This window comes from Formica exsecta, unplaced genomic scaffold (genome assembly GCF_003651465.1).
Source record: "Formica exsecta isolate Colony F162 unplaced genomic scaffold, ASM365146v1 scaffold80, whole genome shotgun sequence".
NCBI classification, from domain to species: domain Eukaryota; kingdom Metazoa; phylum Arthropoda; class Insecta; order Hymenoptera; family Formicidae; genus Formica; species Formica exsecta.
Window position 1 is genome coordinate 892,819 of NW_021853570.1, and position 23,959 is coordinate 916,777.

The following is a 23,959-nucleotide window of genomic DNA, read 5'->3' on the forward strand; positions in this document are numbered from 1 at the left end:
GTTTATAATTGGTTGGGCTAGCCGCAAGGATTTTTAACCACGCAGGATGTCGTTCTACGCTCTCGCCGTGTACTGCGCTACCGTGTTTGTGCTCGTCGCGGCTCAGGATCTCGAGCTTCGTAAGTCCTTTATTCAATCACCGATCTCTTCTGCTTTTAAGAAATGTTTTTGTAAACTTTGGGTTCGAATCAGTCAGGATTTAATCGCTCATCCATGTCTTCTTGGTTCTGTTTCGAGAAAGAGACAGTGTGAGATTTTTAATTAACTCAAAAAAAGAAAAAATAGTTATGGCGACAATCCCAGTTGATACTTCCCAGTGTGTGAAAAAGAATGTGTATTTAAATTTCACGTGCTATTGTACGATTATTTCCACGTGATGTAGAATCTTTTCTCACAGTTTGCTGAAGATGAATATCATGCTTTGATAACGTGATTCTCACCTGTAATCGTGTAATATTTTCAATTATTAATATATATAGGGATAATATTTTTATATATAAAAATTCAACTCTCTGATTTTTTTAAAAGATATTAACTATGTTATATAACATATAATTTTACTTAATTAAATAATGTGACAATTCAATTAATTCTTAGTAGATTTTAATTGATACATGATATATTCTTAACTGATACATTTTATTATAGATTGCAAATTGGAGCTGGTGTTATTTTTACAACGTGCTATTGAAATAAAAAATTAAAGTTAATCAATGAATTATAAATATTTATTATGCTGCCATTAATAACATACATAATGTTTCCTTTAGCGTGTTTATTGGCATTAAATCGTAGTTACATTGTACATACAACCCTCTCTTTCTTATGCTTTATCTATACAAAAACGATTCTATGGCATCGAAATGATGGTATCAGAAAGTAAATCAAATTAGAGTAAATTAAGATATCTTTTAATATATAATATATATAATTTAAAATATATAAATTTATATGTACAAAATTGTGCTGTATGTTCACGGTTGAATAGATAATAATTTAATATGCAAGTTTGCATTATGTAAATCTATATATTTACGGTTGAGCGGATAATATTACTTACGTGTATGTTTCTCAATTATATTTAATTATACTTTTATTATATAGATATAATTTAATTGCGTTGACAGTTAGTCGTGCTAACATTAATAGTCTATTTTTTTTTATTAATGAAACATAATACGCATTGTTTAAAAATTATTATTTGCACTAGCATAATGATTAATTTTGTAATTATTGCAGATAAGAAAAAGTTTCGTTTATATTAACAAAGAATAAGTTCGAAACTTGTACACACAATTTTCTAAGCTAATACGATATCTTGTTATAAAGATTCATGCGTAATTAAAAAAAAATTTGATTAAATATGTATTGTATATAGAATTTAATTTTAAATTTTGGAATTAAAAGCTAATAAGATACAACTGTTTGTCTGCTATAAAAAATTAAAATCTAAAATTATTTTATTATATATAGTTTAGTATAGAAATATTTGAAATAATTAATTAATAGTTTATATATATATATATATATTTAACGCATTTTTTATATTTTTTACGCAGCGGTGCAGACTTGCAAGCGGGATGCGTCTGACTATACATCTTGCCTGAGACTTGCCAATACACTTATTCCAATTATACATATATGCCTTCTAAATTTTATTATAGTATTAATAAATCTTTAGCGTTCATATAGGATTAATAAATGAGAGAAGTTTCATATGCGAGAATAGAAATAATTTTTTCTTGTATACAAATGTATAAATAAATAGGTATTTACAGAGAGATATTAGTTTAAGTACTACTCTGATACTTTAGTCGAGTTGTGTATAGCCGAATTTATCTACCTGGAATAATGCGCGTCTAGTATAAGGGCTGGCATTCGTACAATAGCTTGGAAGGGTGAGCCAAGCTTAATATCATCCACTGTATAGTTGCTTGCCCCTTTTATGTAAAGGTCGCGTAGCTGAATCTTATAACCGTTCACACCACCTGTCAGAGAGAGAGTCAGCTCGTCCATCTGTTGAAATTAACAGAACATGGCAGCGAACGCATAACGATGCAAATTGATACGAAACTTCCGCGCATTTCATAGCGTAATTTATTTATCTTATTACAATACATATAGCTTGCATTTAATGGGTACTTTCAAAGTGTAAAGAATGTATTAAATCGTAATTTTTATTATACTTATTTAATGCATAATAAATATTTAATTATATCTATATTTAAAATACTAACTTTATACAAATGTGTGCGAGTTTATTATATATAGAAATTCCTTGAAAGAAATTTTTGGGGATACATACATACTGTACTAAATATAATAATATAAATTCTACGTTATATTGTTTATATTAATTTAAGATAGAACTTACACGGAATGGTTCTACTGAAGGCAATTCGATTTCGGGTATTCCGATACTCAAATAAGGTCGTAAATGATGCAGAGCGTCAATCAGACAATTTACCAATTTTGGGTCGGTCCTGGAACATTGCTTCACATATTCCGCTGCGAATAAAGAGAATGTTGTATATTGGTTATATTAGATTTCTATTGGGTGTCTTATTGGGTGTCCCCAATTTAAATGTAAAATTTTAGGAGCGTGTAGGGGACCGATAAACTAAGACAAAAAGTCCTTTAGAGATTTGCTCGTTTTTGCTTCGTTTTGAAGAAAATCGCAAAAAATCAAACAAATAATTTTCGCCAACAAACTTAAAACAACACTAAAATTATTAGATTTATCAAAAAGTATTATAACGCATTTTTTATATTTTTTACGCAGCGGTGCAGACTTGCAAGCGGGATGCGTCTGACTATACATCTTGCCTGAGACTTGCGATGCAAGAAGCATGGCCAAACTTCATCGCAGGTATAAAAAAACGCTGATATTTTTCTTTGTTTTTAAATTGTAATAAAAGCAATAATTTTTATTGCATTACGTTTTTTATGATTTACATGTAAATAAGGAAAAATATATTGTCTATTATTTAATTTATTTTCACATACCCCTATATCTCTCCCACATTACATAAGTTTTGATTTCTTTTGGAAGGTATACCGAAATTAGACCTGCCACCTCTGGATCCGTATTTTCTTGAACACCAACATACCGAATACGAAACCGGTGACTTACGTGCAGACGTAACAGTAAAAAATGTTAATATCTATGGACTTTCGAAGATTACCTTCTTGGCTGTAAGGCCGCATCATTCTGACAATGCCTTCAGATTGGAAGTCGATCTCGAATTGCCAAAGATGCTTATCGAGGGTAATTTCAAGGCGAATGGAGCTTACGGAGCGTTACAAATTGGCGGCGAAGGTGCGCTAATTAAATAATTAAAAATTTATTTAAAAAAAGTTACCCAACAAACAAAAATGTATTATATACCCTTGCTCTCTAGAGAGATATTAATTATTGTTTAATTTTTACGATGTTGCATAATTTTGTTATTATTTATCATCAGATAATATCATGAAACAAACTAGAAATAAATTTTCAATATCTTTCTTCATATAATTTATAATAAATTTTTAGCGTATGGTGTATGTTTTTTTTACTTTGTTTATATGTAGTGTGTTTATCTTATCTAGAATTTCTAAACAATATATTAAAATAATTTCTCATTAATGGGGGGTTTAATTATTCTTGTAAAAAGCATATAATTTGTCTTATTATTTACGTGGCAGGATTTTTCAATATTAGTTTGGAGGATATAAAAGACACATGGTTTATGGAAGGACCTGTAGCAAACGATATATGGACGCTCGAACATTTCCGTCTAACTCCGGAAATTGGAAAGATGACAGTCTGGTTTAGCGATATGTTCAATGGCATCGGTCCCCTACACGCTCCTAAAGTTTTGACATTTAAATTGGGGACACCCTGTATATTTTATTATTGAACTCAAGAAAGAATAATAAATATGAATTCTTTAAATTGCATTTTCTTGCGCTTTCTATCTAAAGCGGGAGAAATTTAAATAGCTCTAGAATGAATAAGTAAAAGCGTCGATGAACAAAAAGCATCTTAGTTGGTAGTCGCGTTAAAAGTGAAAGTATTATCTCGTGACGAAGTACAAGAGTAACATGTTACAAATTTTTGCAAAGGTCATTTATGCTAAGAGTTTTTTTCCTTTGGAACGAGATCTCGTTCTCGATCTCAAGATTTTGCAATTTAGATTACTCAATATATGCTTGGTATACATGATGAATAAATAATATACAAATAGACATGTATATAATACATATACTTATATTTATATTTGTGTGTGTGTATTATAATTATACTCATTATAATTACATTTTTTCGGGAGTGTTGTATTCTATATTCTTCCTAATGTAATAAACTTAAAAATAAAAAAAAAAGGTTAGTTATATTGCAATTTTTTAATAATAATTATGGTGAATTTATAATAAATTTACTATAATAGTGTTTGAACTAAATACAAATTCTAAACTAACTTTGAATATACTTGACTACAACATCACAGCGGAAATGAAGATCCGGCCTTTACGACAGTTCAATGCAATTGCGTGCAGGAAATTGCACATGCAATTTAACTTTAAATTGTTTCTTTATTAAAAAAAAAAAATATTTTATGATATATAAAACAGTCAAATCATTTTTTCAATAACAATTTCTTGCAATTGTAAGTTGCATGCTGCTTTCTGAACTTTTTCATAGACATTACATCTAGTCTAATTAACCATCGTTATATATTGATGAGGATAATATCACATTCCTGATAACTCATCAGATATAATTAGATTTTTTAGCAATAATTAAATTACAATAAATTATACATTATTTATACTATTTAAGGTCAAACCGATCGTTTCGCGATAATTATTCAAATTCAAATACATAATTCAAATTATATGGATATTTAACGACTTAGTCAATTTTAAAGACATTAATGTATTAAATTAGCAAGAAATATTTTCGATTACTCACGGTTTGAATCAGAGGAGAGAGTTACCGCGTAGCCGACGATAAGAAGAATGATCCACAGCCTCTTGGTCATGATTTTTTTAGGCAGTCGCGACAACGATTTTGCGAAAGTTTCGATTATCGAGACTTGTGAAATCCCAACGGTTCCACCCGCGAATCTGTTCTATCTTTTGCAAATTAGATACGAGATCTTGTCGCAAAGGAGAATCACTAAGGTACGATGACGATGAGTTCGACTAAGGACTCCCGCGAATCCCGTGAATAAACGACTTCTGTTAGAGCAAGACTGACTATGCAAGAGAGGGCATTGACAGATGGCAGATCTCTCGTATAGCTGCACTCGCGGATACTTTCACTACTGCAATATGCACCCGCGCCTTCGTCGGCTGCAACGGCAGACGAGTCTTACACGGATTGTGAAGTCGGTTAGACGAAAGTGTCCTATCCAAAGGACATATAATGACATCCGTATATCCGCTTATAAATCATCGGTTGCCGCACTCTCGCTTAATGAAAAGTTGGCTTCATGGCACTTTCATGACAAAAGTATATTGCATTTATAAATTAGTGTTATAGATGTAATTTCGTATTTTAGTAAGTCGACATCATGAGCGAGAAAAGCTAAAGAGAGATTGAACATAATCTTACACTTACCATGAAATGTCTATTTAACATAAAATCAATATTTATAGAGTTTTGCGAGTGTTTCGAGTTACGCATATGATATCTAATATAAGAGAGATTCACTGAATACACATATATGTATAAGTATATAGATATATTATATATTATCAATTTATTTTCTCCTCTTAGAATCACTTCGACTAAACTCCGATTAATTTAATCGTTGATTAACTTACAGGGCAATCAACATAAACATTTCTATAATTATCGTATATAATATAATACTAATTTTAAAATTCTTTATTTGACCGTCCTGCAACTTAGTTAATCAATGATTAAATTAAATAAACCGGAGTTTGGTCGAAGTGACTCTTATTCTTTTGTTATGTATTATTTTAATCTACGATTACATATTTTTATTGTAGGTAATTTTTATATAAGAGATTTGCTTGGCACACACTTATTTCTTTCATAAAAATTATTTGTCAGAGAAAATTGCGAGAATTGTATATGTTAATTTTATTAATTTCTTTTATTTTGAAAAATAGATAACATCAGATTTTCAATTGAATTTGCGAAACTGTAAAGTTTCGCGAGGCAAAATTATAATCTTGCATGAAATGTAAACAACAAGTGTCTATGATGAGCAATCATGTGTACGCAATAGTATCTTCTTATAATGATGTAATAAGTCATTTGCATTCAACTACAATTAAGCTGTTTGCATTGTGCAATAGAATCTGATGGAATATACACATATTCCATTAATGACAGTTTGTGATCATAGGTATTTATGACGCCAATAAAATTGTCTCTCTAATATTATCTTAATATTCCAATATTATAATATTAGTAAAATATTAAGAGTTTTATAATTATTGCCAAAAAAAATTTTGGTGTTAAATATATAATTCTAAAAATAAATTCTGTAAAAAAATTTATTACAGCTTTTCTGCTTTTAATTTTTTACATTAATTTATTTTTAGCCGTTTGACAAATTATACGAAATATCTCACTTATTCTTCAGTAATAATGTTTTGAGAGAATAAAAAGAAGAAGAAATGTGATGATCTTCTGAATTATGAATGTATGATTGATTATTTATATGTCCAGAAGATTATTCACTTATTTACGTAACAAAAAAACTTGAAATTTTTTACAAGAATTTTCAGTAAAATACGAATAATATTTAAATACAAACAATGATTGGTATTAATAATGTATATGTAATTCAAAAACGCATGTAATATAATACAAAAAAAATTTTCATTTTCACTTTAAACAAAAGAAATTTTTTCAATAAAGTAAGATAAGAATAACTTAAAGTTAAAAAAAACTGTTTATATTATAGAAAACTTTTTATATATTATATGCTTTAATTTTTTCTACAGTAATAATTCATTTAAAAGAATTTATTTTAAATTATTTTTTCACATTATTTTTATCTAAATATATATGTTTTCATATAGTGTAAATGATTCTTTATATATATATAAATTAATTTTCAGTTTTACAAAAATTTTTTAATTTTTCTTGACTTAAATAAATAACTGCGATACTGAAAGAAATATGCAATTTGGGAAAATTCGTAAAATATTCGTATGCTTGCACATATATGATTAACAAATATTATGTCTACATGAGAGAAATTTGCGATCAATTCAACAATAAGTACAACGACCTCTTGAGACAAGTATTCCTTTTTTTCGTCGTTTTATACTTTTCAAGGACGGTCACATTTGCTTCATATCAGGTTGGGCAGAAGGTACAGAACAGCATCATACAAGTCTATAACCAAGTCTCGCCGGGTTGGCATCTTCAACGTCTTTATTCCTAGCGTTCAAAGTTTAGGTAAGGAAACAGCGATACAGAGCTAAAAATGTATATATTTAGATAATTTAATATCTAAATTATGCGACATAATTACCCAAAATTATATATTATTTGATTCAGGATATTCGGAAAATCTGGATAATTCGCATTTTAATGTGTCAAGAGTTGAGATTATTCGAATTAAATTCCTTTATTCGGGTCTAAGCTATTCATTAAATAAAATTAGATATAAAATTAATATTGCACATTATATACATATATATGCATATATGTCCCAAAATTTATTAAAATTATATACATATCATGTATATAAAAGTGCAATTATAAATATTTTGTGTTACTTTTGTAAGCTTCATATATGCACACTTATATCAAAAATAAACATTTGTTCAAAATTTTTGGTGTAATAAGAGCTTTTTTTGCAGCGAAAAATATAGTCGACAAAAGGTTGCCTGTCATTTAAGCATCTAAATATCAGTTAATCTTTTCTTTTTTTATCAAACTCGATAAATATCTGAGAATTAAATTTTTACTTTTTCTCATAATAAAGGTATTGATATTAATGTGCTTTATTTTTATTATGTGATTATAAAACATATAAAGATAATTAAAAACATTTTTGTTTCAATTCTAAATGTGAAGAGTTGAATTATTCAGAGACTCAATCAAATATTATTAGAAAATGTGAATAATATGTATATTATTGCATAAATAGTTGTCAGTTATATCATAAACTCTTTTTTTTTCTGTAGCAAACGATATATGGACGCTCGAACATTTCCGTCTAACTCCGGAAATTGGAAAGATGACAGTCTGGTTTAGCGATATGTTCAATGGCAACGAGCAACTTAGTAAGTACATATAAATATAATTTTAAAATAATTTTACAAAATAGTCTTTTTAGCTGAGAACGTATTTATCTTTACTTGACGATATGAATGTTGATAATCTTCATTAATATCTTTCTTATATTTATATAAGAACTTCATATATTATACCAGATTATGTTAGAAAGAGACACTTGCCATAACAATATCACTTTATACGTTTTTATCTTAAGCCGTAAAATTGCCTATCATTATCTCGAGTATTATCTAATTATCTCGTTATATCACTTTATAATTCCTCGATAGTTATTCAATGGGAAATATAGATACATATGTATGCGTCATAATTCTTCTTATATAATGTTGTTTATTAATTTAGTCAATTTGCTTTTTTCATGCATTGGTACGTTATTGTTATAGCTGAATTTTCATTTTCAGATAACATAGCTTTGAACTTTGTGAATGAGAACTGGCCGTCGTTGTACCGAGAGATGTTGCCGTTCCTGTCGAAGAACTTGGATGATTATCTCACCGAAGTTGCTAACCGTATATTCTCGAAGGTTTCCTTCTCGAAGACGTTCCCTTGAGGGCCTTGAAGGCTATTCCTCGTGCTAGGGCACGTACATAGCGTAGTTTAAATATAATCGAAGGTGCGCCAAATTTTTGCAGCAGCAAATACATTAGTCGACTGCTTGAAACCTCGGTGCGGAGGAATGCAGAGTTCCTCACTTTCTCTCTCTAGAGTCTGCAGACATTCCGAAGTGATAATTTTTGTTTCTCATCGTAACGTGATAGTGTTAAAATGATAAATTTGTACATCGAACGTCGACACGCGTGTGAATAATGCGGCAAGTTTATTGTATAATTATGTATAACGTGTAAACGAAATAGATTACTTCTGTCATTATTACTATTATTGTGTTACTGCTATTTCCACTAGAGAAGTTATTTATATAAAGTACAGATGTATTAGAAATATCAAGGGAAATAGAAAAAGAGTGCCAAAACGATTCGATAATTCCTTTAAGTGATTTTCAACCTTCTTAAAAGTTTCTTCTCTGCAATCATTTGTCTAAAATTATTATGGAAATATATATACATACATACATACACATTTAATTAACCTATTCATATCAGCTGCAAAACGTATAGTAAAAATAAATATTGTATAGATAACTTAATTAATTTAGAAAATAAATAAGATTCGATTTAATTAAATCTTAATTGCGATATAAAATAAGATATTTGAACATAATACATGCATCGAAATGCTATATTATCATAGTCGCCATTGCTCTAACCACGATCTATTACAGAGATAAAATGTTACGTAATGTTGTAATGTTAGATAATCCCTCACATAAGACTAGTTTTCTCTCTTCTAATGTTGGCGCGCAAGGGATTGGTCCAAATTCCAAAACTCGAGGTAAAGGGGAGGACTTTTTATGCGAGAAAATTCCCACTCCCACTTGAAACCTGTCCATTTCTCCTCTTAACTCCAAGAAATTACATAATTACCAAAATTTTATAACACAGAGGCAGTTCGCCTCTAACTCTTTTTCTCAGATGTAACGTGGACGGTGAAAGTACAAGGATCGCGCGCTCTTCGTCTATATAGTACCTCAAGTGAACCGTTGTAAATATCAATAAGTATACAATAAGTAGTGATTTTTTTGCGTGCTTCAGATTTATCAAACAAAAAAGGGGAGGGAGAGAAACAGGACGAAAAGATGTTAGGAATTAGATAACTTAAGTATAATATTTATATAAACGAAATGAAATAATTAATCTCTCGTCATATATGTATATAATAATTATATATTTATACTCCATATTAACAATTATACCGAAAAGATGTTAGGAATTCTCTTAATTGCGTTAATATTGTACGCTTCGACTACCGCTGTTGAATTTGGTGAGTACATTTGATGATTTTAACTCTTGCCCATGAAGGAATTTCATAGTCGGTGATTTCTATGCTTGTCATACTTCATCAATATACCGTTAATTATCATTGGCTAAGAAACTATAACACCACATTTAATACTTAATATCATAATTATTTACTATAATCTAAACAACAATTGTGTTCTTTGTCAACATATGTTATTTTTATGCCTAGAAATGTACCTCGATGAAGATTTAATTTCTTTCAGTACAATTGTTTGTTTTATGCACATAATTTGTTCGATGACTGAATAATGAATTAAATAAAATATATTAATTTAGTATTTCAACAAAAATAACAATCAATATTTCGTTTCCAAATAAGGAAACGATCACAAAATAGTATATTATTATTATTATATCATTGTGGCATTTTAATTAGCGCATTTAAAAATCGATCCTTGTATATCAATAAATTTACACAGTACGCTATATAAATTTTTGTTTTGTTAAAATAGTGACAATTTTTTTTAGTTTTATTATTCAAGTCATTTCTTTTGTAAAAAAAAATGGATATTAATGGATATAAACTATACGTCAAGTTTCCTGAAATGCCAGAATAAAGTCACAGTCTATTATTTTAAAATTGAAAGCCAGTAGAAAAGTAGCGTCTTTAATTCTAAATTTAATGACTCTTTAGTTCTAATTTAAATATAAGCCTGGTACCTTTTACTTTTGATGCTATAACGCGTTGTTCGGTTGCACTTGCGTATTTGAGATTGATCGTTTATTTCAATGAGAGAAAGATAAAACAATCGCTAATGAAGATGCGATATAGGTGTGTCTTAAGGTGTAAGGAACGATTCCACTGGTAAGTGTCGCAACAGTTGATTGACAATTCCCGCAAAGAGCGCCGATAATTTTTTCTTCAGCTGCGGTTCCATCACTTTAAGTACTTCTTGTCCGTTTTCTCGAAGGAAGAGATTGATCGCCTCGGCTGTAGAAATTAAATAGGAATGAGAAGAAATATAATATAATAAAAAAATTAATTAATTATAAGAAGTTAAAAGTTTTCATATTTGTGATTGCAAAGTTGTAAAAAAAAAAAAAAAAAAAATTATAATATTTATTATAATTGCATATAATTATACAATATAAATTTTTATTATATATTAACTAACAAAAAATATTGAAGGTAGTTTAGTTGTATGATTTATCTTTTGGATACTAGAAGAGAAAGTTTATTAATATAAATAATTAATGGAATATGCAATTTTGCGCGATTTGCTTACTGAGTATTCGATTGTTTTTAAAGATCTTGCTGACTCGCATTTGCACATCTTTTACTCCGAGTATTACATCGAGATCGTCGACATTCAAATATGTCTTTCCCTCTCGTGATTTCGTTGATACAGTCCCTTTGACTAAAGCTGTAGCATCGCCGAAGCGCGCGTGAAATGTGCCGTTTCCACTTGCGGGTAAAATTATTAATACACCGGAACTGCAAAAATTAAATCTGATTAAGCAGAAAATCTATCCTTTTAAATATATATTAAAAAAAATACACTTATTCCGATGATACATATATGCCTTATTGAATTTGGTGAGTACATTTGATGATTTTAACTCTTGCCCATGAAGGAATTTCATAGTCGGTGATTTCTATGCTTGATATTGTCGAAGAAAATTGTAAAATTTATAATAAAATTCATAAATTTATAATTGACGTAAGGTAAACAGTTTGAAATATTTGATATATATTAGTCTCTCAGAATATATTCTTCTTAAATTTTTTTCAGTTACCGAAACACATTCATAACCATTTATATAATATATATACGTATACCGCGTATATCATATTATAATTAAGTACCCTCAAAAATACAGCGGGCGAAAAGTCCGACACGTAATATTATTTTCACTGAAAAATTAAAGATATTGATATATGTATAATCATCTTACAAATCGACTATAAAAAAAAAACATGTAAAATTGAATTGCTTTTTATCGTTGTCCCTTTTGCGCGAAACCGGCTTAAGTTGTGCATATCGTGTTTTTATATCGTGTGTTTCGGCAATTTGAATTTTCCAAGAGGGATCAATAGTTACGTAAGTAATTTTATTGCTTGCGAAAAATTTGATATCAATTTTCCTTGAAAGAATACACGAAATTTTAATACATTTATCTAGGATTTATGTCATTACTCTGGAACATCATCGTGTTGAATAGGAACCTAACTTACAAATTTTGATATCAATATATAAATATCTTTTGATTTTTTTAAAAATTAAATTGATTATAAGCTAAAATTGTAAAAAGTTGAATTACATAAATTTTCCAGCCTCTCTGAATTCTTGGAGAAAGGAAGAAAGTCGAGAGGGAAAAAATCCTTTTCTTTTCTTTACTGTAAATGTGCACTTGTCACAAATCAGGAATAAGTGATATGACGCATATGTAGTGTGTGCATTATTGTGTTTTTTTATTTATAAAAATACAGGAAAGGAACAAATAAAACAACATTATTTAAAGCGACATGTATAGAATATAAAAAATGGTTAAAGAATAAGTCAAAGTGAAATAAGAAAAAGTCGTTTATTTACTGATATCTTATATAATGATATTATGTCGTAATAAAGAAACGCAGCATTGTGCTATCAAGTGCAAGATATACAAAATAGGAATGCTTAGAAGTGAAAGTAACATTATTTGCGATTGCACATGGGCATTCAATGTTAATTGGACGATTTTTGCAATAATGCGTAAATATCGCATATACTTGCTAATTTAATTTTAGTCATTATGAATATTTCACACAAATTAAATTTAGCATTACTTCTTTTTCCGTTTTAATTGTAATAAAACATGAAACACATGTTTTTATTTAATATAAAAAATAAATTGGATATAGTAAAAAATTTATTACATTAAAATAGATTAAATAATACATATTATTTCTCCGCTTTGCATATGATTACTTACACCAAGATAAAAAATTTTCAAGATATACAACAAAAAAGTAAAGCATATTAAAAATATTATGTTTATAAACTTTATAATAGAAATTTTATATTATTATTAATTTTAACAAAATGTTTAACTCATAATATTAAATTATGTTATATTAGTATATTGAAATTGTCATTATTTTTAATAACAATTTTTGTTTTGCTATATTTATGCGCTAAGACAATGATTATCAATTATGTGTGCTTTTAGAGGACAATTTTAAAAACTGTCATCCTGACAAGTTGGGTTTTGATGCCTGCGTGCGAGAAGGATTAAATATGATCCGGCCTTATTTCAAAACCGGTCTGCCGAAATATAATGTGCTTCCGTTTGATCCATTTTTTGCCAAAGAGATAATTGCCACGAGAGGAGTTTCAAATTTCGGTTTTACTTTAACTCTTCGAAATGTCACTGAAACCGGATGGTCCATCAGTAAAGTAACAAAATTCATCTCCGAATTGAGAAATTACAAGGTATATGCGCTATATGCATCGTGTAATTAAGCTTGATATAACATATAATTTTAGCATCAACACACAAATATCGTGTTATAATTTTTTTTTTAAAAGACATTTTGATTTATTGTCTATCTATATATCTTATACTTCATGTTAAAGATAAGGATATATTTATTCAGAATTATAATTGGCATAATTATTAACGTTTTACTTTGTATACATTTATTTTTCATTGGAGAAGAAAATTTAAACAAAAACGATAACGTGATGTAAATAACAAAGTAATTAATTTTTAAATATTGCATTAATTAGATTGTGTACACACAAAGCTTCCCGAAAAAAATGCTGAGTGGTAATTACGAATTTAAAGGTGCATTATTCAGTTCCACTATGACAAACAAAGGAAAATTCACGCTCGATTTGTGTAAGTGTTATTAATAAATTTATTTCATATGCGTGAAAGTTTCCATATAAAACTTTACAAAAAATATCATTAATTATAAGTTTCGAATTTTTTGAACAATTTTAACTAGTTATGTGAAAGTGCGAATATTCATTTAAAAATGACTAGAAGGTCGTCTTCTGATCTTTTACTGTAGCCATGTTTGGTATGTTTTATCTAGTACTATTTTGAGCACGATTAAAGGCATGCAAAAGAACTACTCTGTTTTGATGCAAGAAAAATAATCATACAATTTTTGCTTTCAATGCCATGTGATTATGGCCGCATTATAGGATTAGAAGAGAGATACATAATCTTAAAATAATCTTGAAATATCTATTTGCAACTTTTCTATTTTATGATATGGTATTCCTTCTCACTCTGCAGACGATCTAATACAAACGACCACGGTGATTAAACTACCGGGACAAAAAGTGCGGGCACAAATGGACGTTGAGAGCATAAGAGATCTAGAACTTCACGTCACAAATCTTCTATTTGGCAAGAAATATCTCGAAAATATCCTCGATAAGATAATCAACAATACTTGGCAACCGAGCTTCGTGATAACGAGGCATCTAATCAACGAACTTGTCTCGACCGCCTTTACGGAAATCTTCGATAATTCTTTCCGCAATTTTCCCTTCGAACAGATTTTCAAATCGAACCAATCCATAAGTTGAATCAATTACATCATTCAAATGAGTTAAAATTAAAGGAATAAAAATGCGTATCTTTTAATTAATAAATAAGTTAAATAGTGTTAATTAATAATTAATTAATTAATAATCGAATAAAGTGTTTTTGTCAGTTCAACATTTAAACAATGTTAAATCGCTGTTCAAAAGCGAAAGCCATAGATTTCGTACATTTTGTTGTGAAAGTTTTTGTATTTCGGGCATTGTATTTTCGTGAAATCTTGTGCTGTTTTTCTTTTGTTTATATAATCGTGCGTTTTCACTATGTAAGAATGATTCAGCATAATATAGAATATAAGTATATGTGAGACAAATACAGGGTGGTCCTCGTAACGGTCGCCACGATTTTTAAGGCACTTACAATAATCTGACATAAAAAGGTCATAAACAGAAATTTATCAGTTTCTAACCGGCAACAAATTGCAATAATAAAAATTGACCAAACATTTTTTTTTCCATAAAAAAGCAAGGTCACCTTCAATTTTTTAAATGGAACTGCCTACTTTTTATTACATATTCTTGTAGCTTATCTCGAGAGCTTTTCTCTCACAAAACACTATAATAAAGTATTTTTTCATTAAGTACTTTTTGAGTTATTTTATATCTTATTCTGACACGGAAAAAAAATTGTTTGGTCAATTTTTATTATTGAAATTTGTTGCCGGTTAGAAACTGATAAATTTCTGTTTATGACTTTTTTATGTCAGATTATTGTAAGTGCCTTAAAAATCGTGGCGACCGTTACGAGGACCACCCTGTATATGATTTCTTTTCTTTTTTATATACGACCTTTACACTTTACATATTCGGCTGTCAAATAATTTTCGATATTAATTAACGAAATTAACGCCATTAATTCGGCATATCGTATTCTACATGCTATAATTATGTCTTCCGTCGAGCGCTATGCGGAATGCTAAGCATTTTGATCAGAGATTGCTTTTTTTTTATGAATTGCTGCTTACCTTGAGAAACCGCGGTCTTTGACCGCGCATTCTTATAGAACATGGGAACATCGTATCATGGCGCAATATCGAGTCAGAGAACATTGATATGCGCGATTTATGATTCCAATATTACCAGAAAGTGATAATGTTAATTTTAAGCGGCAGGCGAGTTTTTATATTTATGTCGAGTAACTATATGTCTTCGACCCTCAGTCTCATGATTTAATAAATATGCAACATAAACGTAACATCTTATTGTAAACTGTAACATCTTAATCCTAGTATGTACAGAACCTTTCTTTTTTCTATACATCCATAAATCTAAAAAAAATCCATATTATTGGTAAAAGAAATTTTAAAATTATTTTAATCACTACAAGTTTCTTTTTTTTTGAAAAGTGCACACAAATTTAATTTATATTAAACAGTAAAAAAGTTACATAAATTAAAATATATCGACAGGTTTACACATACACACACACATATACAGAAGAGCTACACTTACTCGCATACTAAGATTAAGAAAGTGTAATAATAAATGTAAATTGTGTGCGACAATTAAACTTACAAGTTTTTTAGTTACACGTTTCTTTCAACCAATTTATTTGTGTGACTGGCATTTAATAAATAGAATTTTAAAGACTTTATATTTTCGTAAATTGTAATTTCAAAATTAATGAAATTACATTATCCAGAATTACAGCTGCAATTTATGTCTCCCGATTTCGTTTTTTCCTCACGTCTAAATGCAGGAAATCCGACTGGCATCGATCTTCCGCGAACATGTGTGCGCGAGCAAATCAGAAACGTGACTCAAAACGTACGTGACCGAAGCGATTAACGGTGTTTAACATTCTCATACTCCTCTTTCGGTTGTTCTATGACGTCCATTCTGACGTTCATCCAGACGCTTTCCATCGTCCATATTCATCGCACATTTTCATTATCGATTATCAATATTGCGGCTTATGATGACCCATTCCACTTTTATCATCCGATTTTTAAATTCACGGACTTAATTTTTGAATTGTTTACGTACTTAAATTGCACAATTTAATTGATCAATCACAATTGCGTCAACGGATCGTACTCGATTTAATGCACGCGATGCACTCGTATCGCCTAATTATTCGATTCGCTAATTATTAGAAGGGAGAAAACCGCTTTTTTGCTGCCTTTTCCAATCATTAAGCGCGGACCACTTTAATGTTTCTAGAAAAGAAAAAGAAAGTTAAACAAACACCGGCAATCATCGGGAAAGTAAGCGCCGCGCGATTCCTTAAATTAATCAATATGTTTCTTCGTCTCCTCTTCGGAATATCTCCAACGATAAATTCCCCATCAGTGAGATAGAATGGGCTCGTTAAAACATTTCAAGAGCACGTTGTTTGCCACGGTTAATTTAAAGTTAGAATGTTAATAAAAGTTACAAAGAACCTTCTGTGAAATATGCGTCGTTTCCATTACTTTTTGCACTTAGGAAAGTTTGTGCGGCAAAACTTATCGCGTCAATGATTTAACCTACTCTACGTTGAATTTAAAATTGATTTAGATGAAATTTATTTGAAATTTATTTTTCATAAAAATAATAAATTTCAAATTATAATTTTGCAAAAATTGAAGTATACAGTTAATAAGATGGTAAAATAATAAGAGGATAAAAGAAACTCTTACATATATAATATATAATTGTAAAAAGAAATAAAAATATTTTTCTCTCATAATTTTCATTGACGATTTACAGGAACTTGGGCCCCTCCTTCCTTCTCGTCCTTACAGATACATATCCACATTTTTTAGTATTTTTCAATTCATTTTCCACCCATGCATTATATAGGCAGAAGAAATATCAAAGAGTCCGCCAATTGGCTCGGTGCTCTGTTCGGGCATCGTTGCGGCTCGAGTCTCTTCTTCTTCTTCTTCTTCTTCTTCTTCGTTCTCCTCGGGGTCGGCATAGCGGGGGCAATGTCAAGGTAGCCTATAAGTCCTGGCGCATCCCTGCCAGCCGATCATTCTTCGTCGAGAAATCCGGTCGGGTCGTGCAGTACACTGGCAGACTGACAAGATTTGATCATAACGGAAAAGAATTAGAGAGAAAAAGAAAAAAGAAATCATTATCATCATCTTCGGCTTGTTGGACGAAGAAATGAGAGGAGCTGTACTATTGTGCTACGCGTGCTCACTGCTGATCAGCGTCCAGGCCTTCGGCAAGTACCGAGGTCTCGAATTTTTGGAAACATGTTCCAGACATGATCCAAAACTGGAGGCCTGTCTGGCGAAGACGGCCAACATATTAGTCGAACACTTCAGACAAGGTGAGATCTCAAGACCATTTCATGCAATTTTTATTTCAACACTTTGAAAGTTTCTTTGACTAATTTGAGTAATTTTTCATACAACTCCACGTGTCATGAGTACTGGTATCATTCTATTTTTTTTTTTTTATTAGTATATCAATGATATACTCTAGAGAGAGATTTAATTTTATGTTCATTATTTTTTTTCAATAAATATATAGTTTGGAATGCTAAATCCATTAAACGCACATAATAATATACAAAGATAACATTTTTATTACTTACAATTCTGCACTGTAGAAGTAATTTAATTAATAGCTTTGATTAATAGTTTTCTTTTTTAGTAAATGAAGAAAAAAGTAGGCAAATATTTATAATTAGAAAAATTAAGCTAAAATCGAGAAACCAAAATTAAATGAATATTTTCACATGTTCTGACATATTCTGAAGTATTCTACAATTTTTTATTGACTTTGGTAAATTTTTAAGATATAATATTGTGTGATTAATGTAAAAATAATAAATTTGAAGTATATTTAACAATCGTAGCGCATTTCTATTTCCTTTGTTATAAATTTTGAGAAAATAATTTTTATACGCTGCAGAGAATGACTTATTTTTTAGAATAAATATATGATAATAACACAAATAATTTGTAAATAAACTTAAAGTCGAAAGCCTGAGAAACAAACCGGTTTTATAATCGTGGTTTTGTTAGCCACGTTAACCGAAGCAGGTTATAACGGTATATTCGAATGGTCACCCAGTGTCCTACATTCCAGTCATTTTGTACAGAGTTGTGTTCCAACACTTGGAGAGTAATAGCTTTCTTCAAATACACCAGTGAACAAAAAGTAATTTCAAAAAAGTCATTTGTAATAATCGTAAACTTTTTAAGCGAATTACAAAGATATAATTAATGAAAAATAAGATTTCTGTCGCAATCTATAATATGTCTGTCAATTGTACAATAAAATATTATTTATTTACTTTAATCAGAGGTTGTTTCAATCGCAATAGATTTAATAATAATTTAAATTAAGTTTAATAATAATAATCGAAAGAAACTTTTGAAGAATGAAAATTCTGTCAAAGTTTATTGTGCGAAGGGAAGACTACAATCTCTCTCTTATATGGCAAAGCATATTACTCCGTTCTAATTAATGTTGCAACTGCAGGTCTACCGCAATTGGGTTATCCAGAAGTGGAACCAATTATTCTGGATGAATTGCATATTGCGCTCGGCGGCGGCCCGGATGGTTATAGAGCGCAATTCAAAAATATTTCCGCGAGAGGAGTTTCTACCCTGAGAATAAATGCTCTCAGAACAAGACTGAGCGACGACGAGGTGCAGTTGCAACTGGCTTTAAGCATACCAAAAATAAGAGCTGCCGCCAGATATCGGTCCAGCGGAACTTTAATCTTGGTGCAAGCCTCTGGTGCAGGCGATTACTGGGGCGAGTATGGTAAGCTGAAACAATACAATTAATTATTAGCAATGTGATTCAGCAGCGCGTATTGTACGTTGTATCCGTTATATGGCCGTACTTGTTATTGTTCTAAAATATATATACACAGTTGAAAAATTTATGTTTTTCTTTGTTAAAAAATATGCCGGTTACAATTTTTGCATTAAATATTCAACACATTTATGTATTAATTTAACATATTGCTGTTGTGTTAATTGAATTCAAATTAACATAAATTGAACTTAAATTATTAAAACAATTGAAAAAAAAGTGTAAAAATAAGACAATGCGCACATATTTTTAATTTTACACAATAGATATATTCCACATTATTAGTGACAGGATTTATCTGTTAAAATTTACAGAAAAAAATGTTGATTTTATTCTGTAATAGGAGTGAGAGTGGCTACAAACTATCAATAACATTTTTTTTAAGTTAATCTAAGTTATTATTAAAAATATGTTGATTTTACACAAAATTTATTTCAAATTATTATGAAGTTTGCATTCATTTTGTGTTGAAATATTGACATAGTATTATAATGTCATCATTTAATAAATTTCATATTCATATTATGTTACATTAACATTAGTAAAAATTTGTGTAGACCGTTTGACATGCGATATATGTTAAATTTAAGCCAAATTTTGCAACTATGTATTATTACCGCGCCTTGTAAAAAAAAAAAAATATGATTGATCGTTAGTAGCGTGTAGTATTTGCGAAATTTTCCCGATGAATTTTGTTGACCGAGTGAAATGCCACTGGTACACGTGTGCGAGTAACTTTCACCATCTACGCACACACAACGTACATTTATGATTAATAAACATCATTTGTCGCTATTTCGTAGTATCAAATGTTCGTAATTGAAGGTAAAAATAGATTATATACACGCATATTCAAACAACTTTTAGTGTTTATTACATAAATATAACAAGTAATTAAGGTTTCAAATTAATTGGGAATTACTTATATATGAGAATCTATGCCACGTGAGTGCGAGCTATAACCGATCTTTAGTATTAAACTCCTTGTGAATAGCAACACGATTTACCAGCATGCTACAAGAAATATTCACGTATATGAGAAGAATTGTATTTACGAGAAATAGCTCTTCTGAAATAACTCATTGCTATTCGCGCCTACCTGTGGACAACCCGAAATACAAATATCTCGTATCTCTTTTATGATATTTATATAATTCCGAGAGCGAGAATCATGTAAAAAATATTTATTGCATTATATATGCATTATGTATAAAAAAATGATTAACAATATATCAATTAACATCAATTTATACAAATAATTGTTAACAAAAAGGGAAATTAATATTTGCATTTATTTAATTATTTTAAACAATTTGTTATATACTAACAATACTGCGGTTTTTATTTAAAAAAATATAAGATTTGCATATTTGTTGTAATTTATGCGATCTCAACGAATATAATATTCATTCTGTTATCTTCCATAATTTCAAGATTTGTGTTGTTTGCAGAGGGTGTTAAGGCCAAGGTTTTCATCAGGGCAAAGCCATTTTTAGTTGAGGGTCGTCGTTATCTTAGGTTGCAGCAACTGAAAATGGACTTTAGCGTGCAAAATATCAAGATGGGAGTCGAAAACGTGCGCGATACCAATAGCATATTGCGTAAGTTGCAATTTTTTTGCTTAAGTCTCAGATTGTTTCAGAGAATAGAATAAAAATCTTGACAATTCTAATAATACAATAATAGTACAACAATAAAATAATAGTATAAAAAGTAAAATAAAAAATCTTTAAAGAATTTGATTATTATAAAATTCAGGCGAAAGAGAGAGATTAAAGAATACAAGCGAAAGATGTATTTTAAATAAGTATTCAAACGAAAAAGAAATTGATTTGCTTTATCGATTGAAAACTGACCAAAAAATCTGCATGATAAAAACTATGTTTAATGCGGGACATCCTGTACACATAATTGAGCATGTTTAAACTTTTATTTTAAATTATTTTTAATTCTTGCAAAATAAATTATGGAGTTTTTAATCTGAAATATATAATAAGAAAGGTTCTGCAAATATAATTTGAAAGTTTTAATACAGAAAGTATACTAGCGTATAAATTTCAAGGCAATTCTAATGGATAAATATAAATGTGACAAATGTATATGAGAGAGAAATATTTCAAATTTATCAAGATTAATTTTTAGGTAAAGAATAACAAGTAATTAATCAGAAAAATCAGTTCTGTTTGTATCATTATTTCCATTACATATCTTCATTTACATACAATTCGTGTCGATCGAATTTTGTGGCCAAACATCACTTTTGTTTTATAGTGGCGGCGTTGAATCTCTTCATCAATACCAACAGCCAGGAACTCCTGAAAGAAATGAAGCCGGATCTAAGGAGGAAGCTGGTGCAAGTGATGTCGACTTTTGTGGAGAAACTTTTCGCTCAAGTGCCGTATGACGCCTGGATCGCGGATTAAACCATCGGCGGATAATTGCTGAAAGCAAAAATCGTCACCGCGTGATCGGTGCACTTTTAAACCGCGAGGCGAGGTTCCAAGCAAAGAGAAAAAAAATTCCCCCTTCGTGGAAGTCGTGCGATTTCGCGACATAACGAAGAGATCTCTTTAATAAAAATTACAACGGAAATACCGGATGACAAATGCGTTGCGCGAGAAGTAATGATTATTCTTAGGTAATATCTCTGTGAATCGAATAAAGTAAGATGTGTGACGATTAGCGCTTTTTCTAATCTCACATGAATTGCTCGTAGAGCATCTGGTTCTGTAGAGTTATACGTTACATATACACGATACAGGGTATTTTATAAGATCCGCGCGTCTCTCTCAAGCGAACATTCTCGAAAATACTGAATCTGATGTTTCCCTCGTAAAAGTGTTATCCCAGCATAATTATGGAGATATTCGCATAGAAAATCAAAGTAAGTTTAAGCTTCAAAGATACGCACATACATAATTTTAGGCAGGATATCAATCGCGATGATTTGTAGCTAATGCTTTCTTGCTCTCGTTATTTGTGACGATTCGTTATTTATTTCATCTTTGTTTTATTAGCAATGTTGAACTGAATTAATGATTAATTACTCGAAATGTTTTGCATCATAGCGTAAGCAGTGGCCTGTTTAAATTATTAGAATATATATATATATAAGGTTTGCTGAAAAAAAATTATAATTACCGATATACATATATGCTCTTTATGTACATATATTTTATTAATCTTCTTCTTTTAATAATACTAAATATTTTAATAATATCAAAACTACAGCATTTTGATCTTTACACATTTTAGTCTCCATTCTTGTTATTTCCAAGTCTTATTTTATAAATAGTTCTAAATAAATTGTTGAAATTTTAATATTATTTAAAAATAATTTCAATGCGTAACTATTAGATTATATAATTATTCGTTCAGAAATTTAACAGTAGACAGAATTAACGACAGAATTAACGTAACAGAATTTGCAACAACGCATGGTAGCTATTATTCTATAAAAGACCCGCTGTAATTCGAGCAGAGGTAATTGAATACGTAATTCGCAATTCGGCTATGCGTTTTTACGCTTTACTTTGCAGAATTGCATCATGTAAATTCCACATGTATGATTGTTATGTCGCTCGGGACTCGTGATAATAATATGATAAATGAGTGTCAACGACAAGTTCTGAGAACTTTGGGATAATAAAAGTAATAAAAATAAAATAAAATAATTTTCAGCATTGTATATGTAAATTATTTTTTTTTTAATTGAGATAAATTAAAGTCCACAAATAATTATTAAATAAATATTGAATAACCAGTTTCAATAAGCAATAAAAAAGCAAGAAGAATCGCGTATAATCATAATGAAAAATCAGGATATTTACATAACCATGTGCATTTTCTAATTTATTACTTATCACAAAGCATTATTACGTCAAGTATGTTTAATACTTCAAGAAAACATCAGCGTTATTTTTATTATATTTAGGTTTGATGATGATGTTTTACATGAACGTATTACATATAACAATAATTGCTTTAAATCTGAATGAAACAAAAGAATTAGAGCTTTAAATGAGAAAATAATTGCAACGAAATCATTCTGAAATACAAAAAGCACAATTGTACAATATATAATACAATCAATTATATCTCGTCACATTAAATCACGGCTTTTCTGGAATTCCGAATCATTATATTCCGAATAGATACGTTATTCTTGCGTCTAACGATAAGCGATAGGCCTTGTCATTTATTATGTAATTATTAATAATTTATTTTATTCTTTTTCAATAAAAAATAGCAGCATCTCGTAGGAGATGTCAAATTGAACTTCTAGAAAATGTAAAATTAAATGTTTATAATAAAGATCGAAGTAATTGGAATAGATTGATGATATCATACAATATTAAGTAAATTGAAGGAAAAAATAATTTATTTTTTGAGTATTAAACAATTAGCTTATTTTTTAATAATAAAAATAGCATGTGTTCAGAATATAATAATATTAAATATTTTTATTT

At 29.5% G+C, this 23,959-nt stretch overlaps 4 protein-coding genes across 4 annotated transcripts; 3 read left to right on the forward strand and 1 right to left on the reverse strand.

The window, feature by feature from the left end:
- The first annotated feature begins 8 nt into the window (after nt 1–8).
- Nucleotides 9–9,245, forward strand: LOC115244205 (protein takeout-like). The gene is made up of 6 exons (XM_029821663.1): nt 9–119; nt 2,783–2,869; nt 3,053–3,319; nt 3,688–3,771; nt 8,185–8,259; nt 8,674–9,245. Exons 1-6 carry the CDS (start codon nt 47–49, stop codon nt 8,820–8,822), a joined length of 735 nt encoding a protein of 244 aa, XP_029677523.1. The 5' UTR covers nt 9–46; the 3' UTR covers nt 8,823–9,245.
- Nucleotides 1,805–5,240, reverse strand: LOC115244203. The gene is made up of 3 exons (XM_029821660.1): nt 4,955–5,240; nt 2,375–2,508; nt 1,805–2,016 (listed from the first exon to the last, which is right to left on the reverse strand). Exons 1-3 carry the CDS (start codon nt 5,022–5,024, stop codon nt 1,840–1,842), a joined length of 381 nt encoding a protein of 126 aa, XP_029677520.1. The 5' UTR covers nt 5,025–5,240; the 3' UTR covers nt 1,805–1,839.
- An 844-nt stretch (nt 9,246–10,089) lies between the features above and the next one.
- Nucleotides 10,090–14,711, forward strand: LOC115244202 (circadian clock-controlled protein). Its single transcript, XM_029821659.1, has 4 exons — nt 10,090–10,150; nt 13,339–13,601; nt 13,899–14,010; nt 14,416–14,711. Exons 1-4 carry the CDS (start codon nt 10,090–10,092, stop codon nt 14,709–14,711), a joined length of 732 nt encoding a protein of 243 aa, XP_029677519.1.
- Nucleotides 14,712–17,743: 3,032 nt separating this feature from the next.
- Nucleotides 17,744–21,955, forward strand: LOC115244196 (protein takeout). Its single transcript, XM_029821652.1, has 4 exons — nt 17,744–17,988; nt 19,149–19,436; nt 20,942–21,091; nt 21,762–21,955. The coding sequence occupies exons 1-4, from the start codon at nt 17,820–17,822 to the stop codon at nt 21,911–21,913; spliced, it is 759 nt and encodes a 252-aa protein (XP_029677512.1). The 5' UTR covers nt 17,744–17,819; the 3' UTR covers nt 21,914–21,955.
- The last annotated feature ends 2,004 nt before the right edge of the window (nt 21,956–23,959 follow it).